Consider the following 15,749-nt stretch of genomic DNA (forward strand, 5'->3'; position numbering starts at 1 on the left):
GCTTGCACTGCTATTCAGATGCAACACTGTCAGGGACAGTCGAGATGTCCAGCCCTGTCAATCAAGCAGCAGGGGGGGTGTCCTTGGCTTGGGGGGGGCACCACGTCGCAGGTGCAGAGCTCTGATGAGATGATTTGAATGGCTCATCTTTAGATGCCATATTTCTTGTTTGCTTCGTAAAACAAATTCAGTCAAATGCAGGTCCAAGTCTTTTTTTTTGGTATTCAGCTTGTGAGGCTGCCACATTTCCCTTTTTAGTAAATTGACATTTTATCTCTCTCCCAGCCAGTGATCCAGAGTTTGGGAGCTAAGTAAATAATTTATATTTCATTTAAAACTCTCTTGCAGAACTATTATTTCTGTTCTCTGCACAGTTTGGCATGTGATAAACAAAGCGCAGTCATCTTAGATCTACTAAATGTTGCATACCGGGTTATCTGCACAAGCAAATGTTCGGGAATTGCTTAATATTCATTAGACTCTGCCCCGGATAGAATTAAATCTACCAACCGTGACAGGTGCCACAATATGCTTTACATCCTAAGAAAGAACTTTTTTTGTCGGGAAGTTTACCTTTGCTAAACTCCTAATAAAGAATTTTTGAGGCAAGGCCAAGTTGTTTCCTCTCCAGCTATATGAGCACAGCAGGGCTTCCAAGATAAGTGCTGAGCTGTGAAAATTAGTTCTTCAATGCGAAACAAATAAATATTGAAGACAACACTTACGGTTTAAGAATGCATCTTCTCCTTTCTTTAAAATCTCGCCTCTTGATTTTATTTTATTTTTTCCGTCTTCATTATTTTGCACAAACACTTCCTTTCAATCTGACCCAACAGGACATTAATCTTACATTCCCGGGTTTATGTGCTTGAAATGCACGGCATGTTTGTTGTTTGGATAGCGGCGCTGCATCGGGGGTACTTTACATTCACAGCGTCTGACACAGCTAATGATGGCTGCTCCCTAGACATTTATGGAGCCGTTTGTTGATTTGTGTGTAGCATTCGCAAGTAAAAGATTTTTTTTTTTTTTTTTTTTTTTTTTTTACTGTGGTTCCACAATCCCATGTAATTTATGTTCCTGTTTGTAGAGTGATGTCTCAATATTGGCGTTTAGTAGACGGTCTAATTGACCAACGTAGTTAAATACTGGAATCTGCGCCATTGTTGGACTGTACATGGGAATTTCAATAAATGAGACACATGGAACATTAACTGCAGCTGGTGGTCCTGTATCGCATCACCACAGCCTTCCAGTGTCGGCTGTCAGATTAATGTTGTGCGCTATTAAGTCTTGTTTTGTAGCTTTAACTTTCAAGGAAGTTAATTTTCAAGCTGGAGTTGATATTATACGTTATACAGATGGCACGCATTTGTCTTACATAGAAGTCGTGAGGAAGAGCATGTCGTGTGATGTTGATTGCTGCCTTCACTTTAAAATGAGCTACCAGATGGTTAAAGGTCTATAAACAACGCTTCAGCAAGGTGTCCTCTATCTGTTTATGCAAGAGGGCAATTCAATTTTGATCAAAGGTTTTATGTAATTGCCCAATAAACTAGGAAAATGTATTTCCCAATGCATCCCAACAAAACTGTAATGTGTGTACTGCCCACCATACCGTTACTGTAGTTATCAAGGAATTAAAGAAAACACCACCTATAAAGCCTTTAATGGCTATTGCTCCATTAGCCCCTTAGTGACCAAGCATTTTTTTTCATATTTTCATTCTCTCATTCCAAGAGCTATCACATTTTTCTTTGGAGACTTATCAGGTCTTGTTCTTTGCTGGACAAATTGTAGCTTTTAATGGCACCATTTTGGGAGTACACATAACTCATGGGTTAATTTGCATTAACTCTTTGTAGAGTAGATTTGGAAAAAAATGAATATTTATGTTGTAAATTTAGCAACACTCACTTTGTGGCAAAAATAACATGATACATTTTTTGTCTGGGTCAACGTGATTACAGCAATACCAAATAAATATATAGGTTTTTTTAAGTTTTACTACTTTGGCACAATGAAACCTTATTTTTATTTTTTTTAAGAAAATGTTTTTGCATTGCAATATATCTTTTAGTTTTTATTGTTACCATTTTGGGGTACATAATACTTTTAGATCACTTTTTATTCCTATTTTTGTTGGCGAACAAGCTAAGAAAATTGCAATTCTGGCATTTTTTTTACAGTATTCACCATGCAGGATAAAATGTGATAATTGTATAGTTCGGGTTCTTACAGATGCAGCTATACCAAATATGTGGAGGTGATTTTATTTTTGCAATTTTTTTCATTGAAAATCAGTTTTTCAATTTAAATAAAGTATATTTTCTTTAACTTAGAAATTGTATTTTTTTTTACTAAGGCTGCTTTCACACTAGCGTTCGGGTGTCCGCTCGTGAGCTCCGTTTGAAGGGGCTCACGAGCGGACCCGAACGCAGCCGTCCAGCCCTGATGCAGTCTGAATGGAGCGGATCCGCTCAGACTGCATCAGTCTGGCGGCGTTCAGCCTCCGCTCCGCTCGCCTCCGCACGGACAGGCGGACAGCTGAACGCTACTTGCAGCGTTCGGGTGTCCGCCTGGCCGTGCGGAGGCGTGCGGATCCGTCCAGACTTACAATGTAAGTCAATGGGGACGGATCCGTTTGAAGATGCCACAATATGGCTCAATCTTCAAGCGGATCCGTCCCCCATTGACTTTACATTGAAAGTCTGGACGGATCCGTCCGAGGCTATTTTCACACTTAGCTGTTTATATGCTAAAATAATGCAGACGGATCCGTTCTGAACGGAGCCTCCGTCTGCATTAATATGATCGGATCCGTTCAGAACGGATCCGATCAAACGCTAGTGTGAAAGTAGCCTAAAACAAGGGGACATCCACCAGTTGCTTCCATAATACACTGTTAGTGATGAGCAGCAGGTGTCATATTAGAATTTGTGATATTTCACAAATATTTTTTAGAATATTCGCAAATTCGAATATTCGTTCTATTCTACATTATTTTTTTTTACAAAAAAATCGGCAAGGTAATGATCGCTTAATATGCGACTATTACGCGCTCAGTACAGGCTTGGGTCAAAAACAAATATATAGCACTATAGAATATATATTTGTTTTTTAGAATATTCGCTATTTTTTCCATCTGAACACATGATTTATCCCTGCTTCTTGCTTGTAGGCCAATGAGTCATTGGCCCACAAGCAACTTAAGCAGGGAGGAATCATGACTTCAGATAGAACAAAATGACAAATATTCAAAAAAACGAATATATAGCACTATAAACAATATAGTTCTATATATTAGTTTTTTAGAATATTCATCATTTTTTTCCATCTGAAGTGAACACTTCAGATGGAGAAAAATGACGAATATTCTAAAATACGAATATATAGTACTATATTGAATATAGTGCTATATATTTGTTTTTTAGATTATTTGTCAATTATTTTTTTCCATATGAAAACATGATTCCTTCCTGCTTAAGTTGCTTGTGGGCCACGATTCGTGTGTTCAGATGGAAAAAATGACGAATATTCAATATAACTAATATATAGCACTATATTCTAAATATTCTCGAAGTGACGATATTCGAGATAAAAATTAGCTTTTCGAATATTCGTGCTCAACACTATTAGTAATGAACTCTCAGGCACTCTATTAGGCCGCAGCTCTGGCACAGCCTAAGGGATAAACTGTGGGCAGACCTGCAGGCCATTAGAGCAGGAGCCTGTCTGTCATGTGAGAGGCAAACTCCTGTTTTCTGCTGCATGGAAGACTAGAACACCATCAAAAGGCAGTGGCTTAGCTTAAGGCCCTTTAATGACTGTTGTAAAAAGGCTTATTGGTGGTCACTAAAGGGTTAATGATTCCTTGCTTCAATTGCATGTATATTTATCCTTGATCAAGCTTTTTTGATACTCGCCATACTCATCCAGCAGTTATGTGCCTTCAGCTCTTAAAAGGAATTGCCATTATGTTTTCCCCCTGCAAACTAATGTAATGGATGGAAAAGTGAGAAAAGTTTGAATATGTAACTTTTATCTAAGTAGTCTCTGTGTGCTGAAGCTCCTTTGCTGGTTTGGCTGCAAGGCAAGGAAATTCTAGTGAGAAGATAAAAATAACATTTGGAATGAATCATTTTAGCCATTGTATTGGTTTTGGTGATAGGGGATTTCCATGTTTGCAGATTCCCTCTTAAAGGTAGCAGAATTTTTCACAGTATTACCCCATTCACTACATGGGCATTGAAGTTACATATACGCAACGTACACTGTATTCACGAGGGGAGGTGTCTGCCTCCACCCACCCAGACATGATTTTACAAGGAATCTCCCTATTTTAGCCTCCCTCACCCAGTTACAGTAGACATATAAGATTTCTATCATGCTCGCAGTTCTGATCAGCCCCTGGTGCCAATGTGCCGGGTTCTGGTAATGTGAAGACCTCAGTGTGACCACCTGAGTCCAGAAGCAGGCTACTCAGGCTGCAGGCTGGAAGAGGTATGTGGCTTGCATTGCATACAGCTGCAGCAAGTCAGGTGAGTATTTTTATTTTTGATGACATTGGGAGCTCTGTAAATACTGAGGGCACAAAATGGATGTGCCTGTGTGTGGGGTGGATCTGTAAGTACTGGGGGCGCTAAATTGAAAATACACATGCTGGGGCACAATGTGTGTGTGTGTGGAGGGCTCTGTAAATACTGGGTGCACTGAAGGGGCATTTACCTACTAAGGGCACTATGTGGGGGGCAATATACCTATAGGGGGCACTACTGGGCATACTATAAGTACTGGGGTACTACAGGGGGCACTATGACTACTGGGGTACTACCGGGTGCATTATACTTATTGGGGGCACTACAGAAGGGTATTATAACTACTGGGGCACTACAGGGGATACTTTTACTACTGGGCTATTACAGAGTGAATAATACCTACTGGGGGCAATACAGAAGGGCATTATAACTACTGTTGATGCAGGTAGACTAATTCATTTAATTTTTGGCATGCACACAAATCTAATGGAGCAGAAATAACTGTACTCATATATTAGGGTAAATGTTGCTAATACCTTAAAGTTAACTAGAAACTCAGTTAAAGTTCCTTTGGACCAACAACCAATGGCTGTGTTTGTCAATTAAAAATGGTCCGAAAGTTAGTGGTGTTTCCCAAAGAAAAGAGGAAGCTGTGCTTCTAGTGCTATCTTTTGGAATGCAGCTACCCTATACTCAGTGATCAACCTTTCAAAACAAGCCTTGAAACATTATTTAGGATTATAGCCTTGTGCAGACAGCTGTTTTTTTTTTTTGTAAAAAGGGAATTTGCAAACCAGGGGGGATTTTCCACTGCATGCTTCAGACAGATGCCGCTGTGTAGGTATTCAGTTCAATTACTTTGCCACAAAGTGAATTTCTTTGTAAGTAGTGGGTGCAATGACAGGGAACGGCAATTGCTCCTCCCCCATCATTGTACCCCTTGTGGCATCTGATATACATAACATGGTGTAAAATGTAAAAAATAAATAAAAAATCATACTTGCCTGCTCCATTTGTTCGCGACGGGCCAGCCGTCGCCATCTTGCTTGAAGAGCTGTTGCGACATCTCACGCGGCCCGAGATTACGTCATCACGTTGGCTTGGTGACATCATACGTCACTGCACGCAGGATTTCAGCTGAGATCTATAAGCAAGATGGAGCAGGTAAGTACATTTATTTTTTTGCACTGTTTCTGGTTAAATCGATTCGCTACTACGAAGCACGAGGGAATTTTGCTTCGCGGCAGTGGGAATTACCTGCCAATCTCATATTGATGATCAGTATAAATATCCTGGAAAACCCCTTTAATGGATATGTCAGTAGAAAAATAGCGAGGTTAATTACGCTATTCTATAAAGCAAAATAAGGTATACCAACGTATACCAGTGGAGGTCAATAGGACACTCTTGGACTCTTTTAGGTAAATAAAGACCTATGATTATGCTTGACGTGCTTTCACACTACGTATACAAATGTGTTCTGGGGACTCAGGCACCTGTAGCCAATCTATTCATTTTTAATTAATTTGCTGAAAATAATAAATGCAAAGGAAAACATGTTTCTGTAAGGCCTCAGAAACATGGTTGGAATAGGATTCCCATAGAGGACCATGAGGTCTCTAATGTACCTCTCCCTGCCTGATTTCTTAAGGTGAAGTTTATCTTTAGGAAATGCTCCTTCTGATGACTTATGTATGGTATTCTCAACTAGAAGCCATGCTGTTGGAGAAATACCTGCAGTAGCTGATTGGATGTTTTTGTCAACATCTCCATATTTTAGTAAATATGTAGATTTTAATGTATGATAAGGTTTTACTAAATTGCCAAGAAAATACATTCATATCTTCTGCAATCAAAGGTGCTCATGTATTCTGTATTTCTTGTATGATGTGTTTATTCTGCTATGCCTCTGGACTTCATTTCCTTGCTCTCTGATTTTATAAAACAGCATATAGCTATATATTTCTTTCCCAGTTCCTAGAAACTGAGATTGTGGATAAATCTTGAAACCCAGAATATGCCGTTGTATTAGAGTACAAGCTGTATGTAGAGTGTGAAATTAAAGTCCCATGCCCTGCATGCAATCAGCTCAGTGGTGACCTTCAGCAGATGGCTACGATACAAATAGGATGAAATAAATAACTGCAGCTGATGATGTCACATGCTTGATCTGTTTCTATCTGCAGAAAGGTACACGACAGTGATACTAATAGATTTTCTCAATATGCTTTCTCTACATATAATATACCATAGTATAATGCATTTATTAGTCCAACTCATACAGTAATATATTGTATTGATACTACTGTGCTGATAAGTAAAAGAGTCACTGTACTGTCACACAATTTCATTTCATTTAATAGAGAATGGTGCCCCTAGCAAATTTCTAAATCACTTCATTTACAAAATATGCCTGCATCCACCTGAAAAAAAGCTGTAAAGTCATAGCCATCAGGGGTCTCACTTCCACCTAATTTGTAGGAAATGTGGGGGTGCCAGAGCTAGCGGAGATCATGAGCATGATAAAATAACTGCTTCTACACTGCTTCTGAAAAGCAGAGAAGCTCCTGTATGTCTGATCTCTCCCTCCTTAGCATCGAAGCTTCCTTGAAGAAAACAAACATAGTGAAAAGTAAGGGAAAATACGTCACAGCAGTACAGTGCTGGCAGATTTTACAGAAGGGATCTGCCCCCTGCTTCTGAGTGAAATGCATCTAGCCCTGCAGCTGAAACAGAGAATAATATGGCTAAAAGAGACATTAGGAAAGCCCCAAAAAGACCTGTTTCTTCACAGTTATGATTGTACAACGAAGCACCGCTTTTATGAAAATGAATTTTGGTTTATTTAAGGCCTCATACACACAACCATATTTTGGGTTTGCATCCGAGTTGCATTTTTTGTGGATCGCAAACAGACCTATTTATTTCTATGTCCTATTCTTTTCCATTTTGTGGACACCAATCAGTTTCCAAACTAAACTATTCAGCCAGTATGTCTGAACACATCTTATAGCGTCAAGCCAGTATCAAGGAAAACTTGGGAACTGGCACACCTATTCATAGTCAATTATGAGATGGCGAGGCTGCATTCGGTGCACAGACTCACTGTAAGACGCTGCAGATCCACATGACATGGCACAGTAAGTTACCGTCTTGAGACGGTGTGCAGTTTTAAAGTGGACAGCTGCAGACATACATATTGCAGTATAGTAAACAACCATTTTGATACATTTATTGTCAGACAGTATCAACTAGTTTCTTCATTATTGCAAGTACGACACTGCTATTGAATCTTATATCGGGCGTTAGATATACCTGACTGTGTGAATCACACAAGGAACTTTATTACAGTGTGTCAGGGAATCTTGCTGGTATTTTTTTTATCATTTTGTTATATTATTTTTATTATGTTTTATGTACATTGTATGCATGTAGGAGTTCATAAATAATTTGTTTAATTTCCTATTTGTGGTACTATATACCTTGAGAGCCTACATATTTAATATATTCATTGTACTTTTTTTGGTTCCTAGGTACTTGTAGTGCACTCAGTATTTACCTTGTTATTACATTTGTGTGGTGAGCTGCCTAATATTTTATCAGCTTTACCCACTGGTTGACGGTTATCGCTGTATGTACAAAGAAGGCTGCAAATCGTTGACAATACCGCCAATAATAGATTACAAGTGCTGCTGAATCTTTTCCCATAAAACGATATATCCATCTGCTCAGCTCCTCCTGCTCTATAACATGCCGTCTTCAGCTCAGACACCGTGTTCCCCTTGACAAGTTCCCTACAAAGCTTCTTTGGTACAGCTTGTCTGATAGGTTTGTAGAATGATGACAACTTACATTACTCATGGTTATCTAGGACACGATTGAAGCAGGACCAGCAAGTTAGATCAGTTCGTATTGTTCCATTTCATCATAGCGGCCATATCTGTTGACAGAACTAGGTGGAGCCATGTTTCTGGGAAAAGAATGATCACGTCTATAATCTAATAAGCATAATAAAATCATACACCTGAAAACAATTTCTGGAAATGGACAAGTAATATGGTTCCCTTGTTTGCCTTCTCTTACTTTACCTACTTCTCTTTCTCAAAGTGAATAAAGGTCAGTTTTTTATGCAGGATAATCCTTACATTCACGTGGAATGCTATTTGACAGTGACTGACACTTACCACTGACGAATCATACATTTGTCCAGATATTTAAACGTCTAACTTTTTATTTTTCAGGACCTTAAATGGTGGAAAGAAAATTGGCAGAATTGAAGTGAGTCTGGTGAACATGGGGGAGATTCAGAATGGGGAGGCGGATCACATCACAACAGATGCACAAGGACAAAAGGTAGACACTCATTAATACCTGGCACAAATGACATTAGAAAGTATCTTGGATTGAATAGCAAATACATGTAATTAACTTTTGTTCTAAACAGAAATGAAGCTGGAGTCCCTTAAAGGGGTTCTCTGGGAATTATTTAAAATGGCCGCCAGCAATTTACCCTAGTCTGTGAGCAGGACTGGTTGCGTCCACTTGCAGAGCTGCCTAGGGAGGGTGAGGGGGCAGGGCCTCGCTACACAATACACTGCTTTACAGTAGATGATGTGATCCTGCTTTGATATGCCATCATGGCTGAGCAGCCTGACAGGAACGCTCACCATTATGTAGTATATGCAAGTGGAGTGGAGTGTGGAGTGAGACCATGCCCCCTCACTCCCTAGGCAGCTCTGAAAGTGGAGGCAACCAGTCCTGCTCACATTCTAGGACAGGCTACTGGTGGCCATTTTACATTATTCCCACAGAACCCCTTTAAGGTGGCCTACACATTAGACAGAAGTTGGTTAATGGTTGAACAGCAGTTGAACAATCTGGTAAACCGTTATTTCACAGACAGGTCATACATATTTCTTTCTATATTGGTCATTACAGTATTCAGACTCATGTTCAATGAAACTGTGCAATGGACGAAAGATCTTTTTGGGAACATTTAAAAAAAAAGATCTTTAATTCATGAATAGGGATGAGCGAACTCGAACTGTATAGTTCGGGTTCGTACCGAATTTTGGGGTGTCCGTGACACGGACCCGAACCCGGACATTTTCGTAAAAGTCCGGGTTCGGTTTCGGTGTTCGTCGCTTTCTTGGCGCTTTTGTGACGCTTTCTTGGCGCTTTTTGAAAGGCTGCAAAGCAGCCAATCAACAAGCGTCATACTACTTGCCCCAAGAGGCCATCACAGCCATGCCTACTATTGGCATGGCTGTGATTGGCCAGAGCACCATGTGACCCAGCCTCTATTTAAGCTGGAGTCACATAGCGCCGCCCGTCACTCTGCTCTGATTAGCGTAGGGAGAGGTTGCGGCTGCGACAGTAGGGCGAGATTAGGCAGATTAACTCCTCCAAAGGACTTGATTAACTGATCGATCTGCAGCTGTGGATCATTGAGCTGCTGATCCTCAATTGCTCACTGTTTTTAGGCTGCACAGACCGTTTGTCAGTCTCATTTTTCTGGGGTGATCGGCGGCCATTTTGTGTCTTGTGGTGCGCCAGCACAAGCTGCGACCAAGTGCATTTAACCCTCAATGGTGTGGTTGTTTTTTGGCTAAAGCCTACATCAGGGTGAAGCTGTCACACCAAGTGCATTTAACCAGCAATAGTCTGTTCATTTTTTGGCCATATACAAAATCAGGGGCAAGCTGCGCCTGTCACCAAGTGCATTTAACCCTCAATGGTGTGGTTGTTTTTTGGCTAAAGCCTACATCAGGGTGAAGCTGTCACACCAAGTGCATTTAACCAGCAATAGTCTGTTCATTTTTTGGCCATATACAAAATCAGGGGCAAGCTGCGCCTGTCACCAAGTGCATTTAACCCTCAATGGTGTGGTTGTTTTTTAGCTAAAGCCTACATCAGGGTGAAGCTGTCACACCAAGTGCATTTAACCAGCAATAGTCTGTTCATTTTTTGGCCATATACAAAATCAGGGGCAAGCTGCGCCTGTCACCAAGTGCATTTAACCCTCAATGGTGTGGTTGTTTTTTGGCTAAAGCCTACATCAGGGTGAAGCTGTCACACCAAGTGCATTTAACCAGCAATAGTCTGTTTATTTTTTGGCCATATCCCAGTCTAATTCTGTCACTAAATCCATACCGGTCACCCAGCGCCTAAATACTAGGCCTCAAATTTATATCCAGCTAAATCTGTCCCTAGTGCTGTAGCTGGGCGAGTTATTTAGTGTCCGTTCAAGCACATTTCTTGTTCTGGGTTGAAATACAATTCCCAATTTAGCAATTTCATAATTTAGTGGTTCCTGCTATATCAGAGCTATTTGAAATCTATCCCAAAAAGGGTATATAATATTGAAGGTGCACATTGGGTCATTCAGAATAACTTCACACACACCCGCTACTGTGTATTTCCAAGTCTAATTCTGTCACTAAACCCATACCTGTCACCCAGCGCCTAAATACTAGGCCTCAAATTTAAATCCCTCTAAATCTCTCGTTACCGCTGTACTGTTGTTGCTGGGCAAGATATTTAGTGTCCGTCAAAGCACATTTTTTGTTCTGGGTTGAAGTACAATTCCCAATTTAGCAATTTCATAATTTAGTGGTTCCTGCTATATCAGAGCTATTTGGAATCTATCCCTAAAAGGGTATATAATATTGAAGGTGCACATTGGGTCATTCAGAATAACTTCACACACACCCGCTACTGTGTATTTCCAAGTCTAATTCTGTCACTAAACCCATACCTGTCACCCAGCGCCTAAATACTAGGCCTCAAATTTAAATCCCTCTAAATCTCTCGTTACCCACCGCTGTACTGTTGTTGCTGGGCAAGATATTTAGTGTCCGTCAAAGCACATTTTTTGTTCTGGGTTGAAGTACAATTCCCAATTTAGCAATTTCATAATTTAGTGGTTTCTGCTATATCAGAGCTATTTGAAATCTATCCCTAAAAGGGTATATAATATTGAAGGTGCACATTGGGTCATTCAGAATAACTTCACACACACGCTTCTGTGCATTTCCAAGTCTAATTCTGTCACTAAATCCATACCGGTGACCCAGCGCCTAAATACTAGGCCTCAAATTTAAATCCCTCTAAATCTCTCGTTACCCACCGCTGTACTGTTGTTGCTGGGCAAGATATTTAGTGTCCGTCAAAGCACATTTTTTGTTCTGGGTTGAAGTACAATTCCCAATTTAGCAATTTCATAATTTAGTGGTTTCTGCTATATCAGAGCTATTTGAAATCTATCCCTAAAAGGGTATATAATATTGAAGGTGCACATAGGGTCATTCAGAATAACTTCACACACACGCTTCTGTGCATTTCCAAGTCTAATTCTGTCACTAAATCCATACCGGTGACCCAGCGCCTAAATACTAGGCCTCAAATTTAAATCCCTCTAAATCTCTCGTTACCCACCGCTGTACTGTTGTTGCTGGGCAAGATATTTAGTGTCCGTCAAAGCACATTTTTTGTTCTGGGTTGAAGTACAATTCCCAATTTAGCAATTTCATAATTTAGTGGTTTCTGCTATATCAGAGCTATTTGAAATCTATCCCTAAAAGGGTATATAATATTGAAGGTGCACATAGGATCATTCAGAATAACTTCACACACACGCTTCTGTGCATTTCCAAGTCTAATTCTGTCACTAAATCCATACCGGTGACCCAGCGCCTAAATACTAGGCCTCAAATTTAAATCCCTCTAAATCTCTCGTTACCGCTGTACTGTTGTTGCTGGGCAAGATATTTAGTGTCCGTCAAAGCACATTTTTTGTTCTGGGTTGAAGTACAATTCCCAATTTAGCAATTTCATAATTTAGTGGTTCCTGCTATATCAGAGCTATTTGAAATCTATCCCAAAAAGGGTATATAATATTGAAGGTGCACATTGGGTCATTCAGAATAACTTCACACACACCCGCTACTGTGTATTTCCAAGTCTAATTCTGTCACTAAACCCATACCTGTCACCCAGCGCCTAAATACTAGGCCTCAAATTTAAATCCCTCTAAATCTCTCGTTACCGCTGTACTGTTGTTGCTGGGCAAGATATTTAGTGTCCGTCAAAGCACATTTTTTGTTCTGGGTTGAAGTACAATTCCCAATTTAGCAATTTCATAATTTAGTGGTTTCTGCTATATCAGAGCTATTTGAAATCTATCCCTAAAAGGGTATATAATATTGAAGGTGCACATTGGGTCATTCAGAATAACTTCACACACACGCTTCTGTGCATTTCCAAGTCTAATTCTGTCACTAAACCCATACCTGTCACCCAGCGCCTAAATACTAGGCCTCAAATTTAAATCCCTCTAAATCTCTCGTTACCGCTGTACTGTTGTTGCTGGGCAAGATATTTAGTGTCCGTCAAAGCACATTTTTTGTTCTGGGTTGAAGTACAATTCCCAATTTAGCAATTTCATAATTTAGTGGTTTCTGCTATATCAGAGCTATTTGAAATCTATCCCTAAAAGGGTATATAATATTGAAGGTGCACATTGGGTCATTCAGAATAACTTCACACACACGCTTCTGTGCATTTCCAAGTCTAATTCTGTCACTAAATCCATACCGGTGACCCAGCGCCTAAATACTAGGCCTCAAATTTAAATCCCTCTAAATCTCTCGTTACCCACCGCTGTACTGTTGTTGCTGGGCAAGATATTTAGTGTCCGTCAAAGCACATTTTTTGTTCTGGGTTGAAGTACAATTCCCAATTTAGCAATTTCATAATTTAGTGGTTTCTGCTATATCAGAGCTATTTGAAATCTATCCCTAAAAGGGTATATAATATTGAAGGTGCACATAGGGTCATTCAGAATAACTTCACACACACGCTTCTGTGCATTTCCAAGTCTAATTCTGTCACTAAATCCATACCGGTGACCCAGCGCCTAAATACTAGGCCTCAAATTTAAATCCCTCTAAATCTCTCGTTACCCACCGCTGTACTGTTGTTGCTGGGCAAGATATTTAGTGTCCGTCAAAGCACATTTTTTGTTCTGGGTTGAAGTACAATTCCCAATTTAGCAATTTCATAATTTAGTGGTTTCTGCTATATCAGAGCTATTTGAAATCTATCCCTAAAAGGGTATATAATATTGAAGGTGCACATAGGGTCATTCAGAATAACTTCACACACACGCTTCTGTGCATTTCCAAGTCTAATTCTGTCACTAAATCCATACCGGTGACCCAGCGCCTAAATACTAGGCCTCAAATTTAAATCCCTCTAAATCTCTCGTTACCGCTGTCCTGTTGTAGCTGGGAAAGTTATTTAGTGCCCGTCAAAGCACATTTTTTGTTCTGGGTTGAAGTACAATTCCCAATTTAGCAATTTCATAATTTAGTGGTTCCTGCTATATCAGAGCTATTTGAAATCTATCCCAAAAAGGGTATATAATATTCAAGGTGCACATTGGGTCATTCAGAATAACTTCACACACACGCTTCTGTGCATTTCCAAGTCTAATTCTGTCACTAAATCCATACCGGTCACCCAGCGCCTAAATACTAGGCCTCAAATTTATATCCCGCTGAATTTGAATACAATACATTGGGCCAAATAATATATTTGTTGTTGTGGTGAACCATAACAATGAGAAAAACATCTAGTAAGGGACGCGGACGTGGACATGGTCGTGGTGGTGTTAGTGGACCCTCTGGTGCTGGGAGAGGACGTGGCCGTTCTGCCACATCCACACGTCCTAGTGTACCAACTACCTCAGGTCCCAGTAGCCGCCAGAATTTACAGCGATATATGGTGGGGCCCAATGCCGTTCTAAGGATGGTAAGGCCTGAGCAGGTACAGGCATTAGTCAATTGGGTGGCCGACAGTGGATCCAGCACGTTCACATTATCTCCCACCCAGTCTTCTGCAGAAAGCGCACAGATGGCGCCTGAAAACCAACCCCATCAGTCTGTCACATCACCCCCATGCATACCAGGGAAACTGTCTCAGCCTCAAGTTATGCAGCAGTCTCTTATGCTGTTTGAAGACTCCGCTGGCAGGGTTTCCCAAGGGCATCCACCTAGCCCTTCCCCAGCGGTGAAAGACATAGAATGCACTGACGCACAACCACTTATGTTTCCTGATGATGAGGACATGGGAATACCACCTCAGCATGTCTCTGATGATGACGAAACACAGGTGCCAACTGCTGCGTCTTTCTGCAGTGTGCAGACTGAACAGGAGGTCAGGGATCAAGACTGGGTGGAAGACGATGCAGGGGACGATGAGGTCCTAGACCCCACATGGAATGAAGGTCGTGCCACTGACTTTCACAGTTCGGAGGAAGAGGCAGTGGTGAGACCGAGCCAACAGCGTAGCAAAAGAGGGAGCAGTGGGCAAAAGCAGAACACCCGCCGCCAAGAGACTCCGCCTGCTACTGACCGCCGCCATCTGGGACCGAGCACCCCAAAGGCAGCTTCAAGGAGTTCCCTGGCATGGCACTTCTTCAAACAATGTGCTGACGACAAGACCCGAGTGGTTTGCACGCTGTGCCATCAGAGCCTGAAGCGAGGCATTAACGTTCTGAACCTGAGCACAACCTGCATGACCAGGCACCTGCATGCAAAGCATGAACTGCAGTGGAGTAAACACCTTAAAACCAAGGAAGTCACTCAGGCTCCCCCTGCTACCTCTTCTGCTGCTGCCGCCTCGGCCTATTCTGCTGCTGCCGCCTCGGCCTCTTCCTCCGCCTCTGGAGGAACGTTGGCACCTGCCGCCCAGCAAACAGGGGATGTACCACCAACACCACCACCACCACCTCCGTCACCAAGCGTCTCAACCATGTCACACGCCAGCGTTCAGCTCTCCATCTCACAAACATTTGATAGAAAGCGTAAATTCCCACCTAGCCACCCTCGATCCCTGGCCCTGAATGCCAGCATTTCTAAACTACTGGCCTATGAAATGCTGTCATTTAGGCTGGTGGACACAGACAGCTTCAAACAGCTCATGTCGCTTGCTGTCCCACAGTATGTTGTTCCCAGCCGGCACTACTTCTCCAAGAGAGCCGTGCCTTCCCTGCACAACCAAGTATCCGATAAAATCAAGTGTGCACTGCGCAACGCCATCTGTAGCAAGGTCCACCTAACCACAGATACGTGGACCAGTAAGCACGGCCAGGGACGCTATATCTCCCTAACTGCACACTGGGTAAATGTAGTGGCAGCTGGGCCCCAG

General features: G+C 41.4%; 1 protein-coding gene across 9 annotated transcripts in view; it reads left to right on the forward strand.

The window, feature by feature from the left end:
• Positions 1-15,749, forward strand: part of INPP4B (inositol polyphosphate-4-phosphatase type II B) — a 700,458-nt gene that overhangs the window by 432,560 nt on the left and 252,149 nt on the right. For 7 of the 9 annotated variants that reach the window (XM_044300592.1, XM_044300585.1, XM_044300600.1 and 4 more), the window contains one exon: positions 8,780-8,891. In XM_044300592.1, the coding sequence (XP_044156527.1) occupies positions 8,780-8,891 (112 nt within the window). Of the gene's footprint in view, positions 1-7,632; positions 7,679-8,575; positions 8,655-8,779; positions 8,892-15,749 lie in introns of those variants that run through there. The other 2 variants (XM_044300642.1, XM_044300651.1) reach the window with 2 other exon arrangements.

This window comes from Bufo gargarizans, chromosome 1 (genome assembly GCF_014858855.1).
Source record: "Bufo gargarizans isolate SCDJY-AF-19 chromosome 1, ASM1485885v1, whole genome shotgun sequence".
NCBI lineage: Eukaryota > Metazoa > Chordata > Amphibia > Anura > Bufonidae > Bufo > Bufo gargarizans.